Source organism: Phalacrocorax aristotelis, chromosome 22 (genome assembly GCF_949628215.1).
Source record: "Phalacrocorax aristotelis chromosome 22, bGulAri2.1, whole genome shotgun sequence".
Classification (NCBI taxonomy): domain Eukaryota; kingdom Metazoa; phylum Chordata; class Aves; order Suliformes; family Phalacrocoracidae; genus Phalacrocorax; species Phalacrocorax aristotelis.
In genome coordinates, this window is record NC_134297.1 from 4,246,958 (window position 1) to 4,274,708 (window position 27,751).

Below are 27,751 nucleotides of genomic sequence, written 5' to 3' on the forward strand. Positions count from 1 at the left end.
GCCTCAGCTACTCGCTACTCCTACCTCCATGGTTTTTTCGTTTTTTAATGACCCATGAAAGGCCATTCTGCAAAGGCTGCCAAATGAATCTGCCATCCCTCCCTGCAGGCAAATTTTGCTCTCGAGTACCCTGAGTACCCTAACTCCACGGGGCCACCAAACCGAGAGACCTGGGCTCCAGAGAAGAGCTGGCACAGTAAATCATTTCCTATGCATATCCAGACCTTCCTCACACAGAATCCCCTGTTGCCTTTTAACCAAAAATAGCTCAGAGCATTTTAAAATACATATTTATTTATTTTTTTACACTGAGAACAGGGATTGAAAGTTAGGCAAGCTGCACTAGATGTCACCTCCCACCCCCTACTCTCAAAGTGCAATATCTGAAGGACACTTCGACTCTTGGCTCATACGTGAAGGTCCTGCTTGAATCCAGAGCTCTATGCACAAATGAAGGGATTATGATGAAATTAAAGTGGATTTTGTTTGTAATGAGGAAAATACACTCCAAATTTGAAGGAAATCCAAGCTAGAAAAGCAAATTCTCCTGTGCCTGTGGCCAGCTTGGATCCTCCAGGCCCAAACCCCAGCTGCTCTCTAATGAAGCCAATAGTGCTGTGACCAGCCCTGGACCCAAATCCACCCCCACACCTCCACGTCTGCAGCAGAGTTTGGAGTTACAGCCTCAAGGCAATAAAAGCTGGAGATGGATAAAAAATCCCTGGTCATTGGGGAGTGCTCTGCAGCCCTAATGAATCCTCCCAGAGCCCAAATCTCATGGCAGAGGTTTGAGGTGAGGTAGATACGGTGAAGGGTGAGAAAGTCCTTTCACAGCCTTCTGGACAAAATACAGAATCCTGTTCTCCTATAAACCAGCTGCTCTTTCTATTTTTGAATACTCTGGAGGGATTCAAATACTGTGGTGATGAGAGAAGAGGAGGCTCATGTAAGTACCTAGGCAGATGGATGCTTAGCAAAGGAAGGAAACTATCCCTGCAGGACAGAGCCACAAATAAACGCTCATTCCAGCTCAATTATCGAAGCCCAAACAGGTAAAATATCTGGACAAAGGTGTTTTAGGCTTTAAGACTAAGCTGCTTTCAGGAATGCTGTTCTTCCACTTTCACCAAGGCGCAGTAGTTGTTCCAAACATGCTCAGATGGGTGTTACAACACAAAGCCCAAGCAGTCACAAAACACTGCCCACAGAGGAACCACCAACTACATAGGAAATGGGCTGAAGTCTGCTGACTTTGGTCTTAGCTTTGTAAAAACTCTGACTAATAATTTTGACTCAATATTCATGCTGCTTTGAATCAAGTGTGAGGCAGCTGTTCATTTTTCTCAGTGATAAATCACTGTTTCTTGACATTTGGCAACTTGGGACACAAAAAAAATAAAAAAGAGGGGAAAAAGTGTTGAGGGTAGACTTAATTTTATTTTTAATTATTTAGCGCATTCAGATGCTCAGCCTCAAAGGCGTGTTGACACCACTTCAACATGCAGGCAAATAATCAAAGGATGGACTTGCCAAGGCAAAGTAAGGGGGAAGGCTACAGCCCTCCTTCCCCCCCAGCTGCCAATGGGCCGTGTGGAATATCTCTGTGTGTAAAATGGCTTAAGCATGCAAATCATTGCAGGATGAGGCTCAACGTCTAGGAAACAGCGATCTTGCTGTGTCCTTCATTGTTCAGCTTTTGCTCAATGTTTGCCTTACAGCAGACTTCTCTGGGAGCGGGAGTGAGAAGGGACAGTCTTTTCTTTGCTGTTCCTACAAAGGAGGTGCTGGCCCAGGAGAAGCTCCGCGTCCTGTCCCTGTCCCTCCCTCCCCTCCGGGGCAACAGCACAATTCAATCGGTAATAATTCAAAAACAGAGTCTTGAACAAGGACTTTCTGAGCGCATCTGATCCCTTTTTTTTTAAGGGAGGGAAGTTAGGAAGGAGGAAAGCAAAACCCCTGCTCTGTTTCCTGCTGTTGTGCTGTTTATTTCAGAATATTTCCATTGTTAGAGTAAACCCTTCGCATGTGAACATGAGGCCGTAGCATCAGGCTGGGAAGACGACTAAATTTGGCTCAAATTCCTTAGGAGCCTGACCTCTTCTTATTGAAGTATATAGCAACACGACCACTCACTGTCCAGTGTGGCATTTTTAAACACTACCCCCCCCCCCCATTAATTCTGTGTTGCACTGAAGGAAGTGACATAAATAATTCCCTAAGAACGCATTTTTCCTGTAGGTAAAAGGATAATATTTGAGTTTCACTCAGGAAAACAGTAGAAGAGCACAGAGGACACACACAAGGCCGTTGCTGCAGGAACTCTCACACTTGCCTGGCTTCGTGCACCCGGAAGCTGTTGCGCTGAAGTCAGGAAAATGATCAGCAGCAATAAGTTAAGCACGCATATAAATTTCTAGGATCAGGCCGGCAGAGGGAAGGCCACGTGAAAAAAAAGTGAGAAAGGTTTTATGTGAAAATCTGATAGCATTTTTAAATATACTACGTATCACAGGTTCCATACAGGCACAATCTTTCATAGATTTCAATTTTTTCACTAAAAGTGTTGTTAAGCTGGGGGACTGAAACACAGTTTTCTGGGTGTTTGCTTTTTAAAAAATTTGCTTTCTACTTTGATATTCTTTCCTTTCCCTATCTGATCACTAAGACAGCTTCCATTTTCAGCTTTCAATCAAAAAAAAAAAGGTGGGAGGAAGCATTATTTCAAGGCACATATTTAATTGTTAAAAAAAAAAAAAGACTGCTTCCCAATGAAAAGATTTGAAGGTAAGAAAGCACAGCCAGATCAAATGCAGAGGCGCTTCCTAAAGTTACAAGGGCACGAGGCGTTTCTCTTAGCAGGCCTGAAAAATCATTTCAAGCCAGTACGCAGCCAGTTTCACTGATGGACTAGGAATTATACACTCAGCTAGCCTAGAGGTGTAAACATCCTATTTCTGTTCCTTCTTGTTTGTTGTAACATCTTTGATGCTTCCAGTGGAGTTAGTTGCAGCGATTCATCCAACCAACAAAACTTCAATATTATAACTTCTATAATGTGGATTTTGTTTTTTAATTGAGCATGTGAATCTCTCACAGCTAGAGGAGAGAGATTCTCATCTGGGCAAAGTCCCTGGGAGCTACTTCCATAGCAAATTACATTTTTATTTTTATTTCTTGATTGAGTAATACAGCCGGAGCAAGAAAACATGCATGAGTGAAGCACATGGAGTTAAGTCAAAACACAACAACCCTCACAGAGTTCCGTTGGCTGCAAATCCCTGTACATTGATCCTATTCTCCTGGGAATTGCCTGCAAGTGCTCGCTTGGGAAGCGGGAGGGTGGGGTCAGTGTTAATTTGGGATTTTCATCTTCCCCTTTCACAGGTCCAAAACTGGCTGTATCTTTGTGGTGCTCCTGGCATGGCTGGGTATGAGTCCGTTGGTGACGAACACTTCTGGCAGCTCTGGCAATATGTTTCAGTGCAAATATTGTTATTAATAAACCTTAACTCTCCTCCTCTGTTAAAACGGAATAGATTGGTGCCTGATCCTGATTTCACGGTTGCAAAATATCTAAAACGGGTGAAATCCATGACTAAATGCTTCTTGGTTTCACTCACTGACTCTAATGAAATGCTCGCCAATTAATAGTGGGGGTAAACGAAAGAATCAGTGCCTCAGCAACATCAAAGGAGTTAAAAGTGACTTCAAGGAACGAACAAGTAGCGCTTTGTGCAACGTCCTACTGGAGCTTTAATTTTCATGGCGCTTGTTCAGCCAGCGCGAGGATGACTTGCCGGCCTGCTGTCCCTGGGGGAACACAGACCCCAGTGTAGCACGGGGTGAGTGCTGCCTGCAGCACGCGGACGCTTCTCATCACGCCTTTGGATAAAGCGGCAGAAAAATAAACTGGCATGGGAGGAGAACGAGCGGATAGTTGGGAAGGAATTTTTTTGCCTTCTCTGGCTTCATTGATACAATAAAATGGAAATGGGCTGTTTCCCTTAATGCTAATAATAATAACTGCATTGATAGATTTGTCACTGCCAACATCGCTCTCCTTCCTCAACATGAACTACTGTACTTTTAAAAAAATGCCTCTTAATGGTTTTTATGTATTTGCAAGGTTGCGATTTCATGCTGTTCTTCATGGCCCTACGAGCTGGGCCTGCCCTGGGAAGGTCAGTAGCAATATCTGCTTGTCTTTAAAAGTGGAGGGGAAAGCAGGGAGGCTGTGGGGTATGTGGTTAAGGAGGGAAGAAGGGGACGTCAGAAAACAGACAACGGAGAAGGAGGATGCCTCTTGCCACATCTAAACCCCTTGGTTTCCACCCCAAACATACCAAACCGAGGTCCGAACTGAAATACCACTGGGAAGAAAGCAGCAATATTTGTTCCACCCGGCCCATAGGAACGAGCAGCTTCTGCATGGGCAGCGAGCAGGGGAGAGGAGCAGAGCTCTGTGTCACAGCAGACCTTATGCCGGGAAGCGCAGTCCCAGCCCTGGAACCCACACGCTCTGAGGCCATGGATGCCAAGCGATGGCCTGGAGAGGGCCGAGACGGATGCAAAAACGCAAGACTAGGGTGGAAATTTTGGAGCACAACTCTTTTACCTTTAACTACATCGACTTTAACCACTAGTGTTGCCACATCCAAGCCGTGCCGTGGGGCGGACAGAGCCCCTGGAGCCCTGGTGTTGTGCAGGGCACCCTACCTCCCCTCTGCTCTCTCTCCCGCAGAGTTAGGTCGAATTCGTGCAGAGCTTTTCGTTAAAAAACAAAAACAAAACAAAAAAAACCAAACCACAAAAAAACAACCCAAAATAACTGTTTGTGCACGTGCTTTTGTTTTTTTACAGCAAGCCTTCATTCTGCCGTCTGCTCCTGCAGCGCTCCTGCCCAGCGCATCCCCCCACCCCCCGCCGGCGCCTCCCCCCGTGGGTCAGCCCCACAGCAGCCCCCGCGGCGGGTGGGCGCCGCGACACCCCCCGCCCCGAGCCCCCGGGGACGGCGTGGGGCTGCGCCCGGCCGCCCGCCCGGAGGGCGGCTTTAAGAGCCGTGGGGGCGGGCGGGTTTCTTCTCGCCGCCCGCCGATCCCTCGCCAAGTCGCCGGTGGCGGCGTGGGTTGCGCGGGGCGCGCACGTGTGGCGGGCGGGCGGCCGGGGCCGCGGGTGGGCGCGCCGAGCGGCGGGCCGGGCCGGCGGCGGAGGAGGGCCCTGCCCCGGCGGGGCGCTGGGCGCTGCGGGTGTGCATGGCCCTGCGTGGGCGGCGATGGCTGCGTGATGGCCCAGCGCGGGCAGCCCGCACCGCACGCCATGGCTGCCAAAGAGGAGCTGTACAGCAAAGTCATCCCCCGGCGGAACCGGCAGCACCGCGCGGGGACCATCAAACATGGCTCGTCGCTGGAGATCCTGCTGTCAATGGGCTTCCCCAAAGCCCGGGCGTAAGTCGCCGCGCGGCCCCTTTTTCCCCGCGGCTCTTCCCCCCCCTCCCCGCCTCCCTCTCCTTTCGTTTTACGGCGGCGAGAAGCGACGGGCGCCTTTCTGCTTCGCTGCTCCAGACCGCGACAGGCGGGCGGCGCGGAGCCGGCGCAGGGAGCCCCGGCCGCCGGGGATGCGGGGCAGCGGCCGGGGGATGCGCTGCCGGAGGGGCCCGGGGACGCGGGGCAGCGGCCGGGGGATGCGCTCCCGGAGGGGCCCGGGGACGCGGGGCAGCGGCCGGGGGATGCGCTCCCGGAGGGGCCCGGGGACGCGGGGCAGCGGCCGGGGGATGCGCTCCCGGAGGGGCCCGGGGACGCGGGGCAGCGGCCGGGGGATGCGCTCCCGGAGGGGCCCGGGGACGCGGGGCAGCGGCCGGGGGATGCGCTCCCGGAGGGACCCGGGGATGCTTAACGGGCCAAAGGACGCCCTGGGTCGCATCTCCCGGCGGCCGGCCCGGCTTCGGAGGGCGAGGGACGCAGCAAGGTACCGGGCGCGCTGCAGGTGCCGTCCCGGAGCTGACCGTGTCCCGTCCCCGCCGCCCGTGGGAACGTGGGGTGCTGAAGGGCCTCCGCACTGCCCGGGGCAGCCCACCTGCACCGCCCGGCAGGCATCGCTGGAAAGTTTGGGATGGGCAGGGAGGCAGTTTTGTGCACCCCCCCGTTGAAATCAGAGCCCATCGTTCCTCTGCTTTGAAATTAAGGAGCCCTGGGTGCAATCACTTTCGCTGCCTTGGTCACCCCGGGAGATTTTCTTTAAACCGCGTACAAGTCAACCAAAAAGGAACGGAGCAATAGAAGAAAATTTTTGTAGTCCAAAGTGGTAGGTTTTTCTTGCCCAATTTAGCAATGCCCTGGTATAATCTCCCTGCATGTGCTGATGCTTTAAATTAATTAGGCAGCAACCTAATGATAACTTCATAATGACTCTCCTGTTTTAAACATAGCGACTCCTGAAGTGGGACTGGCCACTTCAGGCTGCAAATGAAACCAATGGGGATTTGGATGATTCCTTGATCTGCTTAAGTTTTCCTTTTGTTGTTGATACCAATTAGAACTCAGTAGTTTTGCAGCCTGTCTTTGTGCAGTTTTTTATAAATATAAAGATACACACATGTGGTCTTAAGGACATATGTCAGGAGATTGTCATGGATCTGCTAGCATGTACAGAAAATCTGTTGTGTTCTCCATTGTCCTACTTACGCTCCTTACGTCTGTCAGTGATCTACAGTTATCTGTTGAAATCAACATACAGCATTTATATACAGTGCCTGCATATGGAGATAGTAGGAGACCGGTGACTTCAAGCTCTGCTCCTTTGGAAAAACAGATGTGCATCTTTCAGTGCAGCTAGAGAAAAAAGCAGCTTGATACCATGGATGAAACTAGTTATTACCTATACAACAGTGCCATCAAGGCTGACAGTCGGCCCTGGTCTTACCTAACAGTTAGCTGAGGAACTGTTTGTGGTTCATATTCGTGCCCAAGAAAATGGTAACATTTGACAGAAATGGACCCAAAGCTTCATCATACGAGATAAAGACAGAGCGAGCCAGAGAAAGGGGTAAAATATTCCCAACTGCAAAGAGTACTTACTGCAAATGTAACCAGTGAGACGGGTAAAACTGTCTTGATACTAAGTTCGAGATGCTGCGATATAACTGTTTGACAACTCAGCTGTCTGCTGGGAGGGGGACCACTTTCCTGACCTGAAGCAGCAATTAGTGCCCCTATTCCAGCCTGCTGGAAATACCACAAATAATTCATCATTAAAATTCAGATAAGAAGCAAAAGAAATAAATCCAAACCATTAAGCACTGGCACCAAGGGCACGCTATGGAATGGCACACGCGTTCGGAAGCGTGAGAGGCAGGACCACAAAAGACATTCCCTAAAGGTCGCTGCTTCCCAGAAGCTGCTTTTTAACTCCCAGCTCTGCAAATGTGAATGAAAGAGATTACCAAGTTGTCAAGGAGGTAAAAGCACCCTGTCTCCCAAGGACGTTATTGAGAAGTAGCCTTAAAGTCCTTCTGAGTCATCTCCCAAAACTCTCCCATCCCTGTTTTCTACCCCAAAGCCACAGTTACAACAGGAGACAGAGAATTCAGCCAAACGGGGGATTTCAGATCTGTGCCTGTAGGTCCAGCATACAAATACAAGCCAGGCGGATACTTAAAAGTGGTGACCATCTGTTTGGATGGCTTATGTGAAATAAAGCTCCAAGTTGTCAGGCAAGTCTATCAGGCACGTCACAAAATGCCACTGCTGTTGGCATCAGTGGCCTCCCGGCTTCTTGTTAGAACCAGGGGAATTGATTGGGGCAGGGGACAGAGAAGACCACTGAAGGCAGGGTAAGAGACACAGGAGCTACCTGGAGATCCCAGGGGCACTGTTTTCAGATGCGGTCGTGAGGCAGTACCGAGATCCTGGGGAGTACTCACATTGCCTAACTTTCAGCTTCTAATTCAGCTCAAATAACTTCATGTACCTCACACCCCTACCGATGGGCAGGTCAGCTTTTGTCTTCCCAAAACAGAAATCATTAATTATTTTATAATACTTTCAGTTTATAACAGCAATAAAAGCTCAGGTGGCCAGGGTGATCCTGGGCTTGGACTGCTGACGGGATTGTTGTGTTCATTTTTTTTCCTGGTTTCATGTTACTTTGGACAAGCCACTTCTACCCTATGTATGCTAAAATAATCAAAGGTGAAAGACTAAATATGATTTCCAGGTATTCCTGGATGGTTAGTATAGACTAGCTCAGTGAAGGGTAGAAAATTGTGTGAGCCAGGCTGAAAGCGAGAGAGGATGCCGTAGGCATTTACGCTTCAGGTATCGAATGCAAAACTGCCGCGCATCTTTTGTTCAAATCGAGGCATTATTAAATAAGTCTTTATTTGTTCATCTGGCATGTGGTTTACGGGGGACTGTGGATAAAGGGTCCTTCAAAGAAGGACATGTCCTTCCTTTCTGAACTAAGATAAATTGAGAGCAGGTATTGAAATTAATGGAGCTCCACTGATGTCAGCGTCCCACAACACAGACTGAGACCCCAGAGGTTTTCCCCACTCCCCCGCCAAAGGCCTTGCCAGCACAGGCAGAAGAGCAGCTCTGTTGTGTGCTCCTCGACAGGTGTCTGTCTCTTTTCCTCCTGCTGAGCAACAGCTTCAGTTCAGCTGGGCTACTCCAAATTACGTGGTGAGGCAGTGATGTACAAACCACCTTTGGATGCATTTACCTGGGGATGGCAATTTCTCAAACCACTGTAGTATGTCATTGCTTTGGACTATTACCATGAAGAGCTGTTGTATTCCTTTTTTTTTTTTTTTTTTTTTTGTCAGCACACAATCATTATTTTTTTATTTTGCAATTAGCCCATTATATTACGTACTGTCTAGTCAAACAAGAGGAGGCTGTCCCTATCCCAAGTAGTTTCTGACTTAAACGAGGAAGGAAAGAAGGCAAACGCGGTGTTATGATTGCCATTTTGCAATTTGGGCACCAAGGCAAGCATCTTACCCAGCGTCACGCAAAAGTCTGACCAGATCCCCAGTGTCTCAAGACCCTAAACACAACAACAGGCTTCCTCTAGAAAGAGATTTCGCACAACTGGTATTTCCCTGTTGTCCTGAAATACTGTACCTCATCTCGTTATGGACCTGCTGTCGGTGGTTGCACCAGCAGATCTGATCTGACTGCCAGCACCTCTCATTATTGTGTGATAATCCCTATATAGGTGTTGATAGTCTTCCCGACAGTAAATAGAAGGGGAAGCACAATGTAGTTTACAGGCCACTGAACCTATAGGGGATCACTTAAAACTATTATGCATGTGCAAGCAGTTAAAAAAAAATTCTATGTGTAGCATGTATCTCTGTAAAATGCTAAATATAGGAAAATTTAGTGATGGACTGCAGTTTCTTTCAGGATGGAAAAAGGCCTTTGACCAAACTTACATTATTGGAACTAATACAGGGATAAGCAGTTGAAATCCTGCAGCCTGCATGGTGCAGAAATCAGCATGGCTCCAGAATCTGAGAGTTCAGTGATTCACATTTTTAAAAGTTTCACATCAGAATTTAATATCCTCAAAAACAGAAAGTTAAAATTCTAGCTGAGAAAAAGTTCTGCTTGCTTTGTTTTAATTCTGGGTGCGCACAAGTGCATGAATATATAAATATAAAAAATTTAAAATTTTACTTGGGTTTCTGCATGCAGCTCTGAATTCAAGCCACAGCCCTGAGGTACTGTTTCAGAAGAGATCCAGACCTAGAAAAATGAAGATAATTCTCTGGCCCCTGTCATTACTCAAACTGGGTAAATCACTAACCGAACACTTAAGTTAGAGGCATCATGCTTTTTTTGTTGCCATGCTCTGACAAGTGTAAGAGATGAGCGCTCTTCTTGACACAGGTGGCAAAGCTTTCCAAAACTAAACTGATGTTCCTTCCCATCACCAAAGCCTGAAAAATTGGGGCCACTTTCTGCAGACAGGTCCATAATGTTGGTTCAATGTGTAATGCTGTGCTCCTGCGTGGATCTGCTGATGCTAGACATAATGGCAAAGCACTTCCCCCTCATAAAAATGGGATAGACAGGAATATTGTACAGTTTACCACGAATCAACTGCACCGCTTCCCCTATACTACACTTTTCCTCCTTCCTCCCTCCCTCCCTCAAAAGACCACCTGGGTTTAACTCTGTGTTCACGGGCATGGAGTTAATTCATAAAGCTGTTCCACATTTCCCCTGGACCTGAATAGAACCAAGCCAGTCTGATTTTGAGTTGCTTTCTCCGTAACTATAAGAATTTAGGAGTATTAGGAGTTTCATTATTCTCAAAGAAAAGAAGTTCAGATCCAGTTTACAAACAGTAAAATCTTCTCCTGTGTTTTGAAGATGTTTTCTAGGCTGCTAAAACATGTTTTGCCTAGTAACAGACTTAGCAACATAGCAGTATTTCAGCACAGAAAGGCTGTGAAGTCTCTCATTCCTCTAGGGTTTGAGCTGGATTTGGGAAAATACTGCATGGAAAAAAAGTGCTGCAGATAATCTTTTGATTTTGAAGTGGTTTCTGTTCCTTCACGGCCTTGCTTTCAGGGTACTAGTTTTCTGCAAATACTCCTGCCTGAAATTCATCATGCTACAAAGGTATGCCCAAAACGTAGGCACCCCCTAAGTCTCACTTAAGCCCAAGCTTTAGCAGGCTTGTCAGGATTCACAGCGACTTGTGTTGGCTCGGGGTGTGGCGGGAAACCCCATCGCAAGTGAAGAAGCTGGTGGATAGAAATGTGTCTAGAAGCAACAGTGTAGAAGGGTATGTTGGATGTGGATTTCCAAGTTTGTTAACAGCACTGGAGGGAATCTTCAGCTGCTGAATAGAAAGTCCAGGTGGTGTAGCTGCAAGAGCTTAGGCAAAAGCTTCCCCTACTGCTCTGTCTGTGCCCATCGTTCAAGACAGTGGGTTTCAGGCTTGGATAGAGCCACTGGACTGTGCAGTAGAGAAACCATCTAACCAAAATACTGCCAGTGCTGCATATCAGCCATCAGGCCGATGGACGTTTTTAAGCAGGGGCTTGGTAGGAAGTATTTGTGACCTGTTTACTCTCCACAAACAGCAAAACAGGAAGAGCTTGCTGGAGGTGCACCCTTTGGCAGATCACTTGGAGAAGGCCTGCTTCCCCTACTGTGACCCTCCCCTTCTTCATGCCTGCCAAAGCTTGTGTGAGTAGCAGTGGGGCAGGCAGCTCTTCGCCCACACTGGGGTTTAACGGATGAGATTCTGCATTGCAACTTGAGCAATGGTTTGAGCAATTAACTGGTCTAGTTCATGTATTGCAATTCCTAGGTTCAGCACGGAGGCCTCTCAACAATTTCGTACATCTGTGCTGGAAAGGATCCAACAGGTCTGCACTGCGCAGTGGAACATGGATACTGCGATGGAGTTAGCAGCTGCCAGGAAGGTGCACTGGAGAAAGGCTTGAGCAAACATACGTTTGGGACTGAGTCCCATGGCTCCTCTGCATATGGGTTTTTTTCCATTGGCTTTACTGCAGATTTCTGCTGGGGGACTGAGGGATGATTACTGCAGTATTCAGACTGTTAGGTGCCAGCAGCTCCATTCTGTTTGGTGTGGGGAAGATCTTTGTCAGACAGCTCCTTACTTTAAAGGTCTAAGGTGATAAAACATAGAGGGCTCTTTATTTCCACCGTATAGTCTGGAAACTGAGGGACAGAGAAGCTTAGATATATACATCAAATCTGTAGTTAGGCTGGCACTTGCACCTAAATCTGTAGCATTTCAGTCTGTTAGCTTAATAACAGGACTTAGATATCTGGTCTGAGTAGAACATCTATTTCCATGACATTGTATAAAATTTTCAAATGGAGAGAGTCCTCCTTTTAACAGAGGCTGAATGAGTCATTCCTGTGATAAGATCACACTCTAAAACGATAATGGCAGCAGTAGCACTCCATATTACCTCAGTGATTTAGGGTACTGTATACCTAACTGCCATTAATCGTATCTGATAGTTAGGAGAAGTGGAACAATCAGATATTCGGGTCAAATATTGACAAAGAAAATGCTTCTGCCACAAACATCAAGAAAATTGTTTAAGGACAGCGCACCCCTATGCAAAGACTGCTCACAGTAGAGCCAAGGTCAGTGAGGCACCGCAATATTTGCTGCATAAGTGGTAGCTGCCCGCAAAGCAAGCTTGCACGTGTTCACGGGAGGAAAAATCCCCACCTTCATAGTGCCTTCACACACCATGCCTCATTGGGATCTCATATTTAAATGTCTAAGTAGCATCACCATATGCAGTGAGTTCCTGATTCAGTGCTACATCACCCAGAAGACAGCAATCCCTGGATTTCTGAGATGTGTTTTTCAGGGCTATCTAACTTTGGCAAACACTGTAAGCGATGTCAGAAAGTTTCCTGGTCCCTGAGGACTTAGTTCATTTTGGTATGAAAATGGCATGGTGACAAGAAAACATTTCCTTGTGCTTCTGTCTCTCTGATGATTTTTTTGTCGTGGAGCAAAGGGCCTGAACTTGGTCCTACCCTCTGCACTAGGAAGGAGAGGAGCTTCAGAAAGTGCAACCCAGAGCCCACATGTCACGGACAGAGCCTGAAAAATTACTTTGTGCCTTCTGTGTCAAAAACCCGAGCAGTTAATAACGTGCTCCTTAGTATGCAATTCCCTTTTAAGCTATGTATCAGTTTCGAGTGATACAGATACCAGTGTTATCTTTTCCTTTTCTGTCCCTTTTTCTGTCTTACTTCACAGACCTGATACTACTGTCAGGAGCCAGTGTAAGTTTACTGATGAGATTCTCAAGACAAAGACTCGCTAGAGAAACACATGATTTCAGATATCCAGCATGGACTACTTGAATGGAGCCTTGTTTGCATAAAATGCTGATTATTCTTCCTGCTTGAAGGCTTGGTGACAGTGGCAGTATGTTGGCCCATTTCTGCAGAATTCTGCAGCGCTTTCTCATAAAGCCTAGGAAGTTAACCCCGGGATTACTGTTGCCACTCTGCAACGCAAGAGCCCATGCTCGAAGGGTGCTGCCTGCCCTCGGGATCTCCTCAATAAATACACTGACAGAAGTCGGGGGAATTCCGCTCTTTGAAAGATCATGAGCAAAAGTTAAAAAAAAAAATTAAAACTTGGTACTTTCAAATGTCAAGTGCTAACCCTGCTGGCTCCTGGCTCCTGATGAGACTTGTGTTTTTAAGTCACCGTTGAAAGTGAATCTTAGACGCCAAAGTCTTGCTCACACTTGAACACGTCGCCCTAGGTTTTAACTGGCGCTCATAGTGGATTCACAGCATGTGCTCTGCGATTGCTAAAAGAATAGAGACATCCGTGTGTGCGTCTGTACTGCACCAGTCTAATTATCCTCAACAAGCAGAGTCATCAAAAGAGCTGTAGTTTAGCAGCTGACAGCATTTTGGATTCCATCACCAAGACTCGCTGCAGGCTTTGTGCATTACAATGGGGTGCGCCACGGCGCCTGTGTCTTACTCACCCCCTATATAAACAGACCTGAAAAGAATAGGCCTTGGCTTTGCTTGGCATTATTCTGTCCCGACCATATCCTATGCTGCCCGGTTGTGCACAAAGACTGAGTCTAGAGAGCAACGTAAAGTGAGGGGGAAACAACAGCAGCGAGAAATAATAGCATGGGTTGAGGGAATTGCTAAAGTCGCCGCAACAAAGCAGCCGACAACCTACATAAACAGTGTTTTAGACATCTTGTACCTCTTGTCTGTGTTCATAAGACACAGATGCTGCCCTTTCAAATCCACTCTCCCAATATTTCTCCTGCAGCTTTGAGAAGTCCCAGCAGCAAAAGGCACTTTTTAAGGTACTCCTGAAATAACCGCAACTCTCAGTACGCAGCTGAGCGCTGTCAATCTCGCACCTCGCTCCGCCATTCCTCGGGAAGCCTCAGCCTTCCTTTTTGTTTTTTAAAAGCATTCCCAAAAGAGTAAAGATAGGCATGGAGAGCAGAGTTGCATGTATATGACAATATCCTGACAGGTATTGTCAGGACCAGAGTGGGTTCTGTCACCCACCAAGCAGCAGCCTAAAATTTAAATATCAATCAAGCAATTACAAACCAGAACCCGGAATGAGTGACAGGAGATGTGTTTGATGTCTTTGCTTTCCCCAGACACCAAATTCAAGTCCTTGGGACAGAAGCCTCCTGTCACTGCCAGCAGGAATACCTTGCAGGCCAGGCCCTGTCAGCAGGAGATTAGCATGAAAATGCCAGGAAAAGGTTATGCACATGGCTGAGCAAACAGCAGCCTGGAGTAAACGTTGGGATATCTGTCTTCGGTGCTAGAAATGCAGAGGCATACCCAAAGATAGGTAACTGATAACCACCCTGGCCTTTCATAGCCTCACACTGAAAGAGGTTTTAACTGCATTTCACTCACACCCATCACCCCTCTGTTATTATCAAATGCAAAGCAGGTGCCACTTTTTTCCCCTTCGTGTAGTATTAGCTAGCCTCTGCAGTTCATGATAGTGCAGAATTAATCATTTGCGGTCGGTGACTGTGAAATAATTGCCAGCGTAGAGGTGGGTGTGTTTCAGAGAGATTTTTCATCTCCTGATTTGTAAAAATGACTACTTTCTTTCCCTTCCACCTAATGAAATATAGCAAGTTCTTACACGACACAAACTCATTAATGCCCCGAGTCAGCAAAGCCCTTGAGCACGTACGTCTCTTGAGATCAAGATCTTCAATACGTTTCTACCGAGCATGAAGGGGGGCGCGTTAAATGGCATTGGAAATACCTGAAATAGGTGAAGTGGTACTGTTTTTCTTCTAAGCTGTTCCTCATTTTATTGAGAGCGATTGAATCGGTTTCATGACACAAATTTCAAGCCCTGAGTTTGTGCTGACATGAAACACTAGTGTCGTTTTTCCCTTGTATGGCACCACTGAGTAGAAGTCTGATTTTTATGCACCACAACCCTGTTGTGCTGGGGGCTGTACAAACAGAAAAGGAAAACATCATCCCTGCTCCAAGAGCTGGCAATGTAAATAGGAGCCAGAAAGAGCAAATGTCTCTAGAGAGGAGGATAGGGAGAGGCCACGCGAGGAAGCAGACGGTATCATCTCCCGCTGACAAGCAGTGATCCCAGCATCGCTTCCAAAATCCTTTACTCCCAGCCGTTACCCATAGTTACAGTGAGTTAGATTGATGGGTGGAATTCACAGCTGCATGAGAATGGCACTGTTATGAACAGCTACTTTGAAATAAGTATCATTCCCATTTTACAGACAGAAAAATTTAAAATAAGACAATACATCAAGTTGCTGGATGCCAGAGAGGGCACCTTAATTAACATTTGCCATCCACTCGAGACAAAGGGCGCTCCAGAGCTGCAAGCTGTAAATGGTGTCAATGATGTCCTGCTCTCTTGTTCTACTGTTATATTGAATTTATTCTTCGCAATCAATATTTCTTTCTGAGAGTAGCTGCCAAGTTCTAGCAGGTGTCAAATCACAATACATTACCCATGGATAAGCTGCAGTCAGTTCTCCCAGACACCGCTCAAAGAAATCCCAAACTAACCAAGAATTGGATCTGGTTCCTATTCACACTAGTCCGTGGGCAACGGAAACAAGCCTTGGAATAAATGTAACTTACAGCTGCACCTTACAAGACACATTTATATTCCCCTCTCCGAACCTCTCCCATAGTGTAGCTGTATCATAAATGCGTTTATGTTCTAAAGGGCAAAGCCTCTGGTAGTGTAAATCAGCCCAGCACCATTTACTTTGTTGTAGCAGTACTAATGCACACCAGCTGAGGATCGTACCCAGAAATAACCTGACTTTCTCTGCTGTGAAAGCATCCTTTAGAGAAACAGCTTTTTACACCATTCAGGTAATGCAAAGAGCCTGTGTGTAAATAAGAATCAGTACCAAAGCCTCTGGGCGAAAAATATAAGCCTCGGGTGTCTCTTGCCTATTCACGGTGCATTTATATGCTGGGGCCAGAGTCTTTTATAAATAGTGACTCCAGCTCTGCACCACGGCACCGCTACTCGCTGCCCAGCTGCTGTGTGCTCAGGGAGCGCTTTCCAGAGCTGGTGCACGTAGTAATGTTTTCCCAGGCAGCGCAGGTGCAGCTGGCTCCCCAGGTACCCTGATTATTTGGGGCTGAAACACGTCAGCCAAGCGCGGCAGGCTGGGGAGAGGATGAGTCAGGATGGGTCCATGGAGAGCCGAATCACGCACGCTCTCCGCAGCAGGCAGATAGCTTGTGCTGTGATGGCGCAGGAGAGCTGATGCTGTTTCCTTCCAGTATTACAGCGATTACAGGTTCGCTGCTCCACGAACATCCATCCTCTATGCTGTTTAACCCCCTCTCTTCTCAGAGTTAGCCCTGATGTGTACAAGGTGCCTCCTGTGTGGGGTGGGTTGCACAACTGGAACCTCTTACACTGACCTGAAACCACCTGTATAGGGGTAATTTAAGCCTCACTTTGATTTTATAAAAATAGTGCAGTTGGGGGGTGGGGGGGATTACCCACTCCCCCGTGGTATTTCCTTTCTTCTCCCTAAGGTAAAATTTTCTACTTGCAAATGGGAAGGTTGGCCTTTATAAGAATTCTCCATTTCATCATCCAGCTTTCCAAAGGAGGTCATCAGATGCCATCTCTGAGACAGGAATTAACTCCCTATGAAGACCCTGACTTTGGGGGTCAATGTATCTTTCCAGCTTCTGCCAGTTCCTCCCCAAAGCTGCTGATCCTCATCGGGATCAAATGACTTTAAGCCCTTGGGAACTCTAAGGGAGAGAATGGCATGTAAGAAGTGTATGATGTGACTGGGGTTTTGTTTGATTCCCATATGCCTACCAACAACCATCATTCACACAACCTTTAACTCCTCTGAAAGTGCATCGCACAGGGAGAGACTTCTGCTAGTGCACCACCCCTGTAATTTCAGCCTAGGCTGTGTCTTAGCGACTCGAGAGGCCAAGAAACGTGTCTTGCCAGGCTTCTTGCGTGAGTCAGCCTAACCAAGGGCGCTGGGCAGCCTGCTGCGATCCTTTTCATGTTCTCCTAGGAAACTCCTGTGACCAGCTGCTGATTTCTTTGCTTGTGCCTGGTGTTTAGATAGGCCCATCTGCTGCAAAGTGAACTTCAAAAGGGTAGAGCCAAGGCTGCCCAGCTAAAATGTGGCAATGGGCAGGAAAAAATGAATAGGTCTTTTAGGATGATGCAGAAACGGGCTGCAAGAGCCCGAGGCCAGATTGGCAGAACTACATTTGGAAGGAGGTACTGGGATCCTTTGGGCTTAGAGATCCTTTGCATGGGAACAGGACTGCTGTGTCTTAATGATCTTTCCTTCCTCCATTCGCCCCCCACCTCTGCTCCACCAGCCTGCATGACAAACCGAGATAAAATTCTCCCGTTGTTGTTGCTGCCACTGCCTCTTTTCAACCGTAGAACTAGGAGCTTGCTGAGGTGTCGTAGGATTTCCCGGGATGACAGCTGAAGAATTTTACATACTTGCTGTCACGAGCTTGTTCTAGGGGAGAAGGATGGCAGAGATGACATTTCAGTCCTTCCTGATGGCCAGTGGGCTCATGCAGAAATGGGAAGGGGTGAGGGCAGTGTATGCCGGAGCATGCAACCCAAGCTCAGCACCGAACACCCTCTCTTACTTCTATGGCAGTGAGGGGCAGGAGGGAGGACACAGTCACCAGGGCCTGTTTATCATCCTTTCTGACATCTAAAGGTCAGGGGAAAACCTTGTCAGATCTAACAGGAAGCTCAAGTGAGCAATGCAGCAAGAGCCGCTGCGGAGCAGCCTGCCCAGCAGACCGGCTGCAGGCTTAGGAGGAGAAAAATCTGCCTTGGTTCCTTGCACCACAGCCAGCTTCAAGGGCAAGGTGCCTCTTTCTTTTGGCTTCAGGTGCCCATTGGTGGAGGACTATAGTAACTCCCTGTCTCACAGGTGTTTCAGAGGATAAATACGTTAAAGATTGGGAATATAAAGGTGCAAGCTCTGATAGTGATGGGGCACAGGGGTTGTATCTAGACCACAAAAAGGGCATGATTCCTCCCCAGGATCACCAAAAGCAAAAAAAAAAAAACCAAAAAAAACCCAAACCAAATTACTTAGCAGCACACAGGAGAAAGTCGTATTGTTGGGTTTTGGGGATTTTTTCCTTGCAGATAAGAGTTGATTCACCGAAAGAAACTTAAATATGAAACCTGAGTGCTTTGCTGTGTCTGGAAACCAAGCCCTTTTCAGAGGTCCAAAATGGATTACCTCAAGTCAGCAACCACTTTGGAAAATTTTTGCTAACTGATGCTCAATATCTCTGCAAATTAAACACCTCCCAACAAGCATGAAAGCATTCTAAGGTATTTGCCTGAGGACACAAAGAGAGTCTCTTGCAGTACTGGGTTAGATCTCGGTAATTTGGATTTGCCATCAGGCCATAAATAACACAAAAACGTACTCTTATGTGGCAATTAGATACTGTTCCAGGCATCTAGCTCAACTCTCCACCTACTAAATATTATTTCAATTTTGCTGCAGCATATCCCCAAGTTTTACAGGACCTTTGATGATGTGACTTTCATTTCAGTAATAGACATGAAATTTTGTGGTTTCATAGGTTGGGCGTAAGTAATGGTACGGAAGGAATGGTAAGGAAAAAGGAATCCTTTTTCCATGCTGCTTTATCTTTCCCTTACTTGCAACACATTGGTTTTGAGTGTCAGGAACATGCAGTCAGTTTATTTGTGGAGTATCTTTCTAATCACAAAAGTGTTTGAAGCAGTTGAACAATTTAGATGAGATTATGCAAATGGGATTGAATGTTGTGACTAGATAATTGCCCCTTTGCTTCAAGGTACGCGTCAAAGCCAACACAAGTTTTCGGTTGAAATGAAAATTTCTTAGAGCTACAGCTTTTATGTTATCGTTATCAGTGGTCGGTTTGAAAACAATCGGCAAATCCTCGCAGCATCCCATCTACACCCTGCAAGGTCTGGGCAGAGTTGTTTCCACTGCTGAAGAGCAGTTTAAGGTATGACTAGCGTACAAACATCCCTGCAGCTTTTGAAGTTTAAGGTGAAGTCGAGCTTTGCAGCAGCACCCTAGGCAGCGAGAACATCATCCTTTGAACGGCGCGCTCTGAGGAACCGCACAGGTTTCCAGAGGCAACCCCACCTGGCCCCACATTCAAGGAGGTAACTGGGATGAATTTAGGTGCCAATCTGGCAAAGGATTCAAGCGTGTTGCTCAAGTTCAAACACAGGAATAGTTCCATTGGGTTTAATCGAGAATACTCAGGTGCGTAAACGCACAGCTAGCTTGTGGCCTCTGAAACAATTTTGTTTCTAAGTAGTGTGGCGCAGGGTGGAGTTCTGCTGATAGTCCTTTGCTGTTGTTACCATTAGCTAACTGCCATCCCACATTAGAACTGCATAATTTAGTTATCTGGATTAGTGTCTCTAATTTCATTTCCTCTTGGGTGTTAATCAAGAAGGTTTTTTCTCTTATGTGTATATGTGCATATGCGCATCCTGTTTGTTCTGAAACATGCAATTCCATTATTTGGCTCTAATTATTGCTGTACCTGCTGCCCATGCTGTTGCCTATGTTCTGCTACTTGTCAAGGAACAGGGTTTCAAGTACAGACATTGCCCTGTAATAACTCTGAACGTTCTGCCGCCCACTGCAGTGTAAGGAAGGCAGAGAAATTTCCGGCATCTTTCTTTGCCATCAGCAGGGTGATACGTGTTATTGCCATCCCCATTTCACAGATATGGAAACTGCAAGTACAGAAGGATTAAACTTCTGTTCAAAACTGGCTTTCAATTTTTTTGTTTTAAGCACGTAAAAAAAAGGGATGTGTGAGCACTCACAGATCCAATCCCAGATGCATCACACTCTCCATCTTTGAAAATCCTTGCACAACTGAAATGGAAGCATTCAAAATCAGCACCTGCTTTTGACAAACTGAGTCTGTGTAATTTGTCCAAAGCCAAACTACCAGTCCAATTCGCATATACAACCTGGCATGACATGTCTAACATACTCTACAAATTCAATAGCTGTTTTCAAACGTGATTTGGGGCTAGATTTTCAAAAGTATTTAGGCATCTAGACACACAACAATTCCATCATGTTTCCAACTATTTTTTTAAAAGAAAACACATGTACAGTCCTGCCCTGGTCCCCATTTGAAATCCAGGGCCAACCCAGGATGGGTTCAGGCATCACCTCCTGTTCATTCTCAGCAATTCCCTATGCACCATCTTGGCTGCTACCACGTACCGTTCTGCACTTTCCTGCCTGCCAGATTTTGCTGTACATCTGAAATCGCTCCACTCATACCTGTGGTGTTACATTGCATTAATGCGGCATATAACTTGGAAGAAAAAGAGGCTTGTATTCTACCTTATTCAGGTTAGCTTTTCTTTTTCAATACTAGTGCTTAAGATCTTCTAACCACACGGAGGAGGCAAGGGGATGTAACATCTAACAGAATAGCTTTCTTTAAAGATGTAGCTTGCATTATAGGAAATGAGAAGCAATAATCAAAGGAAGTTCTTCATTCTCATTATCAGTTCTCACCGTCTCATTTCTCACAATAGAGTACTTCTGTATATCCAGCACAGCCCCTCTCAATTCTCTTCATTTGAGACTGGAGCCTGCCTGCCCGTCATCATCGCAACCTCTGCACAGCCACAGTCACCTTCCCCAAGCCAGCATGGATTTTGCCTTTACTTTTAAACAACTCATTTTCAAACCGAGCAAAAGACGCAGCTCCTTTCCCTCAAAAATCAATCGCTGTCAAAGCCTTCTTTTGTCTACCCTCATTCAGAGCATGCTGACTTGAAAAGGAATCATTCCCTCGGATTCAGCAGCCTTTGAATTGGGTTGTAAGCATTGATTTTCCTCCCTCACTCGTGTGCTAGTGGTATCCAAGTCATCTATAAACTAGCTTCAGCCAGGAAACGTGATTAGCCTGGCCAGCAAGGCTGGCATGGCTTCAGCGGGTCAGAAGACCAGAGAAGGTGTAAATGCTTGCGATAATTGGTGACAATGAATCTTCTGTGCTGATGGATGAATGGGACACTGTTAAGACCTGCAGAGAAGGACGTTTAGGTTCTCACTCAAGAAAGCCCTAAACACATGTTTACCTCCCATTGATTTCAGTGAATGGGATGGACTGAGGTAGAGAAATGTTTTGCTGTCTCCCTCCCTGTGCAAGCTAAGCCCAGCCTGTCACAACAGGAGTCGTTTCCCCACTTTGCATGTCTTCAAAATGGCTGCACAGAGCAAATGGCAGTAGGAAACCCAACCCTCCGGGTTTCAGAGAGCAGTGTGCTTTACCGATACTGGTTAAAGTTTTCAGAAAGCACTGAAGTAACCAGAGGGTTTGACTCTGGGGAGGCTTCTGAGTCACCGTGAGCACCCAGCTCTGTGCCATTTTCGCCCCACAAGCATGTCAGTGCCAGCTGACACGTTTGCAGAGGTTTGTCTCTGCGAGCGACGTTTGGGGTAACAAGAAGAGCAGATGTGGAGAGGGCCGTGGCCATCGTGACCTCCCGTCCAGCTGCAGATCGTATCCCTCACCGCCTTCCCTCCCCGCAGAGGTCGTTCAGCATTAGTGTAAACACGTGGCAAACCTTCCCTCCCCGTTGCGCTAACGCTTTCCAGGCATGCTCCACAGCAGCTTTTGCCAGGGCTATTGTGCGTATTTCTTCCCTTCTCAGGGTCTCTGCTTTTGCGGAATCTCATATTCCCATGGTGTGATAGCTCACAGCAAAGCAGCGTTGAATGTGTCCCAGAAACACAGTCCCTGGCTTCCTTTCCAACCCTTCCCTCTCCCAGGAGCGCGGCGGACAGAGCGCAGCACGCAACTGCCCGTGCTCTGGGCGGAAGCAAAGGTCAGAAATCTGGAGCTGTAAATCTGCCACCAGTGGCCATTTCTGGTTTTAGCTCTGGTTACAGAAATATACACTGATGAAAGGTGATTTCTCTGGCCCACCTTAGGTGAAAGAAATGTTGAAATACAGAATTTTTGTGTCTTCCTCTCCCCTCTTTATGACGCATTCAAAGGAGAGAAACAATAATTTTCACCCCTGAACTCTGCAAGTTTTCAGTCTGCTATGACTTCTTATATTTTTCTGGTTTCTTGCCAAGGCCAGGGCAGCCCCTGGAGCCCATTTCCATAATCTTTACAAGCCACAACAGAAGCACAGAGTATCTAGGAGATAGTGGAGGCCCCTTCCTCCACCCAAACACTGGTACTTGGGTTTGCTCCTTGCTCTGCCCCCCCTACCATCCTGGGGAGCTTGTCGTGACACAACACAGGGGCAGTTTGTCTCCTGTGTACTTCTGCATCTGAGAAAGAAAGGGCTTCTTCCATCTCTGCAACCTTCTGCAACTATATAGCTCACCCAAAACATCTTAAAGCAGTTGCACATCTATTCAAATACAACATATCTACAGTGCTGAAAATCCCTGAGATTACTTAGGGCTAGTAGCTGTAAAAATACACTGCAATAGACCTACTAACTATATATATATACAGGCATATGCACACACGTATATACTCGTACACAAGCATATGTTCCTACAATATACACAATGAAGTATGCAGGGTATGTACAGTTGAAGTCAGGCAGCAATTTGTGGCCAGTGTGTGGTTTTCTTTCATTTTTCTTTTTTCCTCTCTACAATACAAACCAAACCATCCAAATTAGGAGTAGAAGCCAGGAGGGCTTGATGGTTCAGAAGGGAACCTGAAGACTGATGGCAAACACCACTTACAAAAGCTGAACAGCGCATCCCAAACAGAGCGCAAACTATTGCGGAGGGTCTGCAGTGTTAAGCGATTCAGACCACAAGCCAAGTATGTGCAAGGGCCGGCACTAGAAACACAAACCTGTCCTACGACATACTTGTTCTGATGAGGAATGTCTTCCTGACCACACTCATAGGAACTTGATGCCCGATTAATAACATCTTAGGTTTGCACAACGTATTACGTTACTACTTCACCCGTGCTTTGCAAGTTGTGGCCTGGATTAACAGCAGGCTGTTGTCAAACAATATGTAGGACAGGGCTTAAAAAGAACAGGACACTCAGCAAATCACCCTCAGACCCTTATTGAGGTGATCAGTGCTTTGGGGAAAGTGGTATGTATATATTGTCTTGCAAGGCCTCATTTTCTGTGGTTTCATCTAAGAGATGCACACCATTGCATGGTTGAACACTTACAGGATGTGAGCTAGTGGTTTCAGGAAATGAATGGGCTTAATTCTGATCACGTTTGTACAGTGATAAATGAGCAGTCCAAATCCCCTGCTGCCAGTGGGGCTCTACCACAGCTATCACACTGAACGCAGTGATCAGTCCTGGCCTGCTATGATATAAGAGATGTCAGAAATCATTCGTCCATGCTATAAAGAGTAATGGCTTGCCCTTCCCCTAATGTGCGTGCATAAAAATATAAGGCTTGCACAGCCCGTTAGATGAAAGGTTCATTTAGCTTAATATGCCACAAGCAGTTCTGTTCTTAGTCTGTGCCAATCAGCAACTTGAAAATTTCCTTAGGCAAACTTTGCATTTGGCCCAAAACGCTTGAAAGCCATCACTAAGCCAATCTTAATTTATATTTCCTTTTCATAATGCGTTTGTACTTTACCCTCCACGACACCATGTGCCAGTAATTTCTACCACTGAGTAATGGATTATCTGAAAAGTATTTGAGATTGCTTATGTTTTTAAGCACAAAAGACCTTGACTCTTTTAAGCTCAGATCTCAGGTTGCCTGAATAACCATTTAAACCATCTCCAGAGGGTGCCCACGGTTCCTAAGCTTTTATTTTAGGCGGCTCAGTTAAACATAGCAGGTTAAGTGAGCAGCATCCAAACCTGAGTTTAGCAAACAAGATTCAGCCAAGAGGACTGAATTTTACTAGTAAAAAAAGGTAAACATCTGCTTTCCGACTCTCCCCAAAGATACCCAACCCCTTTATTCCTCAGCCATTCATGTGGGTGCCGCTTGTACACTTTTAAAATTGGTAGACCTGGGAAAAAGCATGGACATGGCATGCCCTTAGTTCTTTGAAATGAATTTGACAAAACTTAATTATTAATCTAAGTTTTGACAGCACAGAAAGTATTAGATCGGATACATTTTAATCCTGGCCTTCAGTGGGTATTAACAAATCCGTAGTTCATGTGGGCTGGGCATCTGCCTGCTGTAACTCCATCAAGTACTACGCTGAGGCCATTATGGAGAGGTTTCAAAGACAATACTGCAAAGCCACATGAAAATCAATGGCAGCACAGTTCTCACTTGTAATCAAAGCATAGTGAATGCAGTTTAGAAGTCCAATCTTATTGATTTTTGAAGGAAATTGAGAGAACCTGAGGACATAAGTTACTGCAATAGTCCAGACAAACAGAGATCGGTGGCTATTATTTAGCTTCATTCTCTTTTAATGGGAAGCAAAAAGGCATCCAGTAGAAGTGGGAAATCCCCCTTCTCCCTTTTAGATAAAAAAATGAGGTTAAAGTTTCAGTGTGAGAATCTTGTCTCCTCCCTGCTGCTTGGGATTCCCCTATTCTCCAGTTTGCAATGAGGACTGTGTAATACTTCAGTATTAAAATATTCTGAACTCAGCCTAGGTTGAACGCCCCAGGAAGTTGTCAGCAAGAACAGGAGCGAGCCATTACCAGGCAAAGCGGTCGTGTTTCTTCTCTGAGCCAGCGCCGGGATGAACAGAATTATAAACCAGTTTACAGAATTATAAACCAGTGATATAAGCAAATCCCGGCACCTAATTCCTTTGATTCTTAGCTGAGCTTATTATTGGATGGATGACAAAGGTTAATTGAACATGGGGGGAAACAATACAGGAATAGTTGGAAGCAAAGTCTGCCCCTTTGGTCTGTGCAGTTTGTCCAAAAGAAAGTACCCCCAAGTGAGCTTATGTTTGCACAACCAAGAAACTGAAAGGACCTCAGAATTTGTCCTGCAGTTAACATAGTCTACAGTCTGAACAAGAGCCAAATTGTGAAATCACCGGGATCCCTGCCATTCAGTTTCCTTCGACCTGAATGGGAGGGTCACAGCTTCTGCATTTTAAAAAGTGACTAAGACTAATAAACAGCTGGCCTATCTTTTGGTAGCAGAAGAAGGTGTCACAGTATCTGCTATGTGGGTGGGAAAACACCTTACTTCTATTTGGTGTCTCTTTTGTCTATTCATTCATCCTGGACACTCGATAACAGACCTTGCTCTAAAAGCTGTGGCTTGTAACCTGAGCAGCAGGCAGTGTGCCGACCCTCAGCTGGACGCACAGGTGAGCACAACGAAGGTCATGAAATCATGCTGTGACCACCAGTGACTTCATACTAGCTGCACTTTTACCCCTCTTTCTTCAGAACAGGTCACTTCAGTTGCAGGAGGATTTTCCCTGAGTACAGTTTGCAAGAAAGAGATGATCCTTGGCAAAGCAAGGCCAAAAGGTTCAGGGGCAATTGCAGGGCTACCAGGATAAGGACTCTACCCAGATGAGTTTGGGTGGAAGCACTTTGACAGTGAAGACTGAATCTGCATGTGTAGCATAAATGAGCCTTTATTCTGCAAGCAAATGCACACCAGATGCCAGGATTAAAACTGAAACTTTTCCCTATGGTCCTAGGAAGGCAGAATAAAATCTAAACACGGGCCACTTCAAAGCTCAGCAGCATTTCAAAGCTACTTTGCTGTGATCTCTGGTGGTTCGGCTCTTAGCAGGTGCAACAGTTGTAGCTGACGGGAGATTCAGCTGCTGACGGGATGGAAAAAGCTTCACACGAACAGGTCACTTTTCAGTTCTGGAGCGAAGCTGTGAGTCATGTGAATGACCAAGTATTGGGCAGTTTTATAACCACTGGCTCCCCCCCGCCACAATCACACATCCTGTACGCATCTTAGACTGGGGGGAGGGGGGGGGCATTGCTAAAATCTACAGGATTACGATTTGGGGAAATGCTTAAGGGAGAGAATTAGCCTATTGGCTTCTGTTACAGCCTCCAGCTCAAACTATAGATTACAGCATCACATAGTTCACTTTCTTGGATGTTTGTGCTGAGAGGTGATAAATCACAGTATTTACCACATCAAGCCCCTCTACCTGTTGTTAAGAGTAGGTGATTCCACTGGCACAAGAGTCTTTTATGCAAGAGCCTCAGAGCATTTTACAGTGCGGCATGAGAGGGGTGGCGGGGGTCCACCCTGTGCGTGCAGAGTGGGATGTCCTGTGTGAAAGCTGTTTTCCAGGCAGAGGAGCTGCTTTCTCGAGACCCCGGCTGCGGCCTGTCTGTGAGAGTGCTGCAAGCTCCTTGTTCAAGCTTTGCTTTCAATTCCTTGCAGCAACTTGAGCCATTTCAGATTTACCTACTTGTTGGCTTGTTGGGCAGCTGAACAAGGGAAGGGGAGTAGCCGAAGTGGTAGTGCTACTGCAGAAATTGCTCTGCATTGTGAAAGAAAAGCTTAGTAAAACGAGGGCTGAGACCTACGCAAGACATCTGACCCGCTCCCTCTTTGATGCTAGGAGGTCCCAAGCATGATATACTGTACTGTTTACTCCATTCTCTGTCTTCTCTGCTTAAGCTCTGAGTACTTCAGGGCAGGGATTGTGTCTTATCCTTTGAACAAGCAGCAGCTCCGGGCCTGAAGGACGTTAAAGCCTCTCTCTCAGCTTGCATATTTTAGCATGCCTGAGGAGCCTGCCTGTGAAGGCTGTGGGGAACGGCTCTTAAACTAGCAGAATACATGAGATGGGAGAAAGTATAGTAAACAACACTGGGTTATTACTGTTTATTTGATAGGGGTTTGGGGATCTGGGTGGTGTGCTTTTTTTTCCCCCAGTCACATCGTAGTTTCTTGACTATTGGGTTGCGCCATGTTATAGTGAGAACTGATGGTTTGTTCCTGTGGAAATAGATGGAGCATTCAAAGAAACAACACCCTATTAGTTATGAGCAGATTTAACACCCCTGCAAAGCTACCATCTGCCACCAAGAAAGGGAAATTAAAGCAAGACGCCTGAGATTCAGACGGCTGCCAGGGTTTGACTGCCTCCTTGCTTTCTGCTTTCCCTCTAAGCAGTGATTCGTTCTAGGTAAGCATCAGCAGAAAAGAAAGCTGACATGTAGTTCAGGTGTTGTGCCATTAAAAGAGCAGTTCTATAACTTCTTGAAAGTGAGAAACTGTTGGGTTTGTTTGGGGTTTGTGTTTGTCATTGATAGTTGTCAGCCTCGGGGCTATAATTAGCTTTTTCTGTACCATGTATTTATACAGGGGAAAACGGTGCTTTAAAGATCATGATTTTCCCTCTGTTAACAAAATGGTTGTACCACATGCTGTTTGCTCTTTGCTGAGTCTTTCAGGGCTCAGATGAATGCAAAACTAGCAGTACTGTTCATCTCACCCCATCGATAGCACAGGAAGTGGTTCTCTGAGTATTTCCTAGACAACTACAAGAAGGAAGTACCCACCAAGGCAAGACTCCCCAGATGTCACTGTCTCAGTCCAGACCAAAAGGCCGGGGGAAATTATATTCATACAGGGACACTCACAATAAATCCCAGCCTACAGACAAGGGCAGTGCCTATTCCATAATGGTCTTAATTCAAGCATGGAGGCAGAAGGGAGCAAGAACCGGTGGTATTATACAAGTCAGATGGATTCACTGCTG

General features: G+C 46.4%; 1 protein-coding gene across 1 annotated transcript in view; it reads left to right on the plus strand.

The window, feature by feature from the left end:
- Positions 1–4,954: 4,954 nt before the first annotated feature.
- UBASH3B (ubiquitin associated and SH3 domain containing B) overlaps positions 4,955–27,751 on the plus strand; it is a 70,999-nt gene continuing 48,202 nt past the window's right edge. The window contains exon 1 of the mRNA XM_075116106.1: positions 4,955–5,444. Within this exon, the coding sequence (XP_074972207.1) occupies positions 5,284–5,444 (161 nt within the window). The 5' untranslated portion in view covers positions 4,955–5,283. The remainder of the gene's footprint in view (positions 5,445–27,751) is intronic.